At 35.8% G+C, this 5,000-nt stretch overlaps 1 protein-coding gene across 1 annotated transcript in view; it reads right to left on the minus strand.

The window, feature by feature from the left end:
- LOC141299866 (unconventional myosin-XVIIIb-like) overlaps positions 1 to 5,000 on the minus strand; it is a 78,840-nt gene that overhangs the window by 38,090 nt on the left and 35,750 nt on the right. The window contains exons 23-29 of the mRNA XM_073830232.1: positions 4,172 to 4,300; positions 3,713 to 3,856; positions 2,802 to 2,891; positions 2,408 to 2,527; positions 880 to 985; positions 657 to 781; positions 392 to 396 (exon numbers count right to left, since the gene is read on the minus strand). Of these exons, the coding sequence (XP_073686333.1) occupies positions 392 to 396; positions 657 to 781; positions 880 to 985; positions 2,408 to 2,527; positions 2,802 to 2,891; positions 3,713 to 3,856; positions 4,172 to 4,300 (719 nt within the window). The remainder of the gene's footprint in view (positions 1 to 391; positions 397 to 656; positions 782 to 879; positions 986 to 2,407; positions 2,528 to 2,801; positions 2,892 to 3,712; positions 3,857 to 4,171; positions 4,301 to 5,000) is intronic.

Genomic DNA, 5,000 nt, shown 5'->3' on the forward strand with positions numbered 1-5,000 from the left:
ATTCTTTTGAAATCAATGTCAATAAACAATAAACCCATTGTGAAATTGTACCTTATATTCCGTGACAACATGTTAAACTAGCTGTATCTTTGTCTCTGACAATAATGGTAAAAATGTATTAATTATATTTTTTATTTATTTTTGTATTATTATTTCTTTTGTGAAGACTTGAAAATCTGACTTTAGTGTTATTTTAGGAATATTTAAATTATACTATATTGATAATAATTTTAATTAGCTTTTATTTTTGTATTTTCAGTTTGAATTTTAATCTTACTTTACATTTTAGTAATTTTATTGTGCTTTTGTCATTTTTTTAATTATTATTTATTTATATATTTTTTTTATTTAGCTTTATTTTTTACAGCTTCAGTAATTTTAGTTCTTCAACGTAAACTAACAACATAATAACAACATAATAGTAAATTAAGTATATCTAATATACTTAATTTAATATACAGAGGTTCTTGTCTTAGGACAACTTGGATGAACTTTTTTTTATCCACTTCAAATATTGACTACTGTATTTTAACTTTATTTCAATTACCAAAAAACATTTTTTAATTGGTTGTAGTCAATTTGGTGCAAGCAACTTTGACGAATTCCATAAGGTGTCTCTTTGATTTCACAATTAAAGTAATAATTAATATTAATACCTTTGTATCCAGCAGCTGACGAGCCTCTTTCTCATTCTCAAGTCTTTCCTCCGACTGCCGCAGACGCCTGCGCAGGAACTCCACCTCCGTCTGCGCACATTCCAGCTGCAGCTGCAGCTCACTTTCTGCGTGCACATGCAGGATTCACACACACCCACGCAAAGAGTCATTATCTTTCTTTTACCAGGATGTTTGATTGCATCTTTGCCGAAGCCTGTCTTACCTGTCGCCACTCCGCTGAGAGCTTCTTTATTCTTCACTTTCTGTTTTTCTTCCTCTAACTGCCTCTCGAGGGCCTCCAAAGTCACTTTACTCTGCTCCATACGACTCTGAGACACAGCACAAAAGTAATAGATTCAAAATGCATTTATTTTATACTAAGTATAGTTTGAGACTATTAACATATTTACTGACAAATCACTCAAGACTTACTGATATAAAAACTGTAATTAAACTTTATTTGGAGTACTACTTGTGCACAATGCACATTTATTAATATTAAGTCTAATATACGTTTTAATGTCACTGTCGATGAGGTTTGTATGATCTTTAAACATTTTGCATTTAAAGACTGATATTATTTAAAGTGTACTTAAAGTATACTTGCAGTAGTTCCACTTTAGCACAATTAAATATACATAAGTATATCTCTGTTGGACTTTAGCACTACTTCCACACAATTAAAATGCATTAAGTACAAAATTAGTTGTTCCAATTTAGCTTTAGTATAAACTAAAAGTACAACTAAAGGGTATTTTATTAAGCATGTAAAGCATGAAATAAATGTATTTTAAACACATTTTAGTATATTTCTTTTTCACTAGGGATAGTATGTACAATGTGCACAATAATTTTCTACATGCATGGGATACGCGCATTATCTATTAAATTAGCTATAATGTATCCCACAATGAATTGCACTCTACCTGACCTTACATTTCTAGTGTAATAAATTAATCAGTAGTTATATCAGCCACAATTTTCAATGATTTATCTCATTCTTGACTCATTATTTATATGGAGTGTCAAAAATAACTTTGTACACAAGTAGATTTTAATTTACTGCTGGCTCTGATGTCTCTATAGTGGTTAAACGTGAGATATAATTCATTTGGGGTAAATCTAACAGGCAGTCTTTGGTCTCATTAATCAATTTTTTGTTCCAGAGCAAATATTTTTGTTTGAGGGCTAAATCTCATCACGTTATAATTAATGCTGTATATCAGATCACTTTTTATATAAATAATAGTAGTATTTAATAATAATATTTAGTTTTGTCAGTGTTGTCAAGATTCTTGCCCTGGAAATCCTGGTTCAGTTTGGCCAACCACAAATGCTTTTTATTCCTCCAGACAGTTTTTTGCATTCTCCTTGATTTGTTATAACTTTTGGCAGTCTATAGTATTTCAAATGCTTCTCCTGGTCTGACTGATTAATACAGCCCAAAACATTACAATAATTGACTATTTTCAGCAGCAATAATCAGCAAAATATGCAAGTTTCTTTCAGTTCAGTGGCATTGTTTACATCAAAAGCATTGTTTACACAAAGCTGCCAATATGGCCGTCATGCGTCATGAAATAAAGCCAGCAAATGCACTGAGCAGCACTGTCATCGGAAATCACCCTTAACAGATAAAAGGATAATATGACAAAGATAATTGCTTTCCTTAGTTGACATTCAAACGAATGTTTTATTGTGAACATGAGATTGAGCTGAAGAATGAATGCTGCATCAGATGTGGGCTGTACCTGCAGTTCCTTGTTCTCTTTGGCGAGTCGCAGTCTCTCAGTGCGCTCAGTGTCTAGAGCTTGACTCATGGCCTCCCCTCTGAACCGCTCATCACTTAATTCAGATACAACAGCCGTAACCTGCACACACATACACACACACACACACACCATAATCTGTCAATGTCTCAGCAGAAGAGCTGTTCATTCATCAGCAGCAGTCATATGACAGAGATTAGCGCTTCATGAGCCGATCACAAGCGAGTTTGTGTTAATATGCTTTCACTGATGAGAATTCATAACCAGACTCCATCCATCACTGTGAACACCGACTGCTAGAAAATTTGATTTAGGGATTTTTGATCTGACAGTATCATTTCATATGTGGCTCAGGGGGCACGGCACAAACACGTACCTTGGTCTCCAGGTTGTCTGTGGTCTGACGCAGCTCATTTCGTTCTTTCTCTGACTTTTCCAGACGTCTCCTAAGAGCAGTGATCTCATCCTGAACAACAGAATGTGATACGATTATAATGGAGCGAAATGAATCTGATAAACAACATTACAATCTAGACAGACAGACAAGTGTCTGATAGATAATGCAATAGATATATAGACAATAGATAGATAGACAGACAGACAGACAGACAGACAGATGATACACAGACAGAAAGACAGACAGACGATAGAAAGACAGACAAACATATGATAGACAGACAGATAGACAGATAGATGACAGGTAGATAGAAAGACAGACAATACATAGAAAGACTGACAGTCGACAGACAGACAGTAAGATAGACACAAAGATAGATAGATAGAGAGACAATACATATAAAGACCAACAGATAGATATACGATAGATAGAAAGACGATGGACAGAAAGACAGACAGATGAACAGATAGACAGACAGACAAACAAATGATAGATAGAAAGACAGATAGACAGACAGACAGACAAATAGATAAATGGACAGACAGACAGACAGACAAATAGATAATGGACAGACAGACAGACAGACAAATAGATAATGGACAGACAGACAGACAGACAGACAGACAGACAGACAAATAGATAAATGGACAGACAGATAGACAGTAGACAGACAGACAGACAGACAGACAGACAAATAGATAAATGGACAGACAGACAGACAGACAGACAGACAGACAGACAGACAGACAGACAGACAGACAGACAGACAAATAGATAAATGGACAGACAGATAGACAGTAGACAGACAGATAGACAAATTATAGATAGACAGACAGACAGACAGACAGACAGACAGACAGACAGATAAACACAAACGAATGGGTCAGTACCTCTTTGGATCTGAGCCTATGGTCATCCATGTTGACGTCCAGCAGGGGGCGCACTCTACACAGCAGCTTCCACCAGCTCCAGCATGCCGCTGCGGTGAGGACTCGCACATTTCTCTGAATACAGCTCACTGCCATCTGCTGAACCTGATCCCAGATCAGCACTTACATTAGATGCTGCATCACACCCACACTGACATAACCATATATGACTGTAGCACTATTACAAAAGTCCATTAAAAGCCATATATTACACCATTCCAAGAATTGAATTTTCCGCTGAAGTTACTCAGGGATTACTGCAGCTGAGATGTCATAACTTTGTTTGATTGTTCATTTTACTTCCCCTTACTGAACATTGATCACTACAAAGAGGGACATCACTACAGAGAGTCATCTCTGAGCCTGTATCCGCAGATCTATAAATGTCGTCTGCTCCAGCAGAGGACAAAAGAGACTCACCTTCATGCGGCGGTATTTCTGGCGGCCCAGATGACCCAGACAGGACGCTTGAAGCTGCACCAGCCAGCCACTCAACAACTGATCTCTCTGCTGATCTAAAGACCTCAGGACACCACGCTTCATAAACACCTTTATTAACACACGCATATCAGAGAGTGAATGACCTGAAAACTTCAGAAGTGAAGGATAAAATAAAACCTGTGTATAAGTACGTCTGGGTTATTTTCAACAACGACAGAATGATAGAACAATGATTAGATAGATAGACCAACAGACAAAAAGAACGATAGAATGATAGAGTGACAGAATGTTAGAATGATAGAACAATAGAGTGACAGAATGATAGATAGAACAGAGAAAGAACGATAGAAAAATAAATAAATAGAACAACAGACAGAAAGAATGATAGTGTGACAGAATGATAGACAAAACGATAGATAGAATGACAGATAGAATGATAGAACGATAGAGAGATAATTAGACCAACAGACAAAAAAAACCAATAGAATGATAGTGACAGAATGTTAGATAGAATGATAGAACGAACAGAGTGACAGAATGATAGAACAATAGATAGAACAAGACATGGTATGATATGACAGAAAAAAACAATAGAACAAAAGAACAATAGAGAGATAGATAGACAGAACAATAGACAGAACTATAGATAGACGGATAGAACAACAGAGTGACAGAACGATAGAACGATAGATAGAATGATAGAACGATAGATAGAACGATAGATAGAATGATAGAACGATAGATAGAACGATAGATAGAACGATAGATAGAACGATAGATAGATAGATAGATAGATAGATAGATAGAT

The sequence above is a fragment of the Garra rufa genome, chromosome 23, assembly GCF_049309525.1.
Source record: "Garra rufa chromosome 23, GarRuf1.0, whole genome shotgun sequence".
Taxonomy (NCBI): domain Eukaryota; kingdom Metazoa; phylum Chordata; class Actinopteri; order Cypriniformes; family Cyprinidae; genus Garra; species Garra rufa.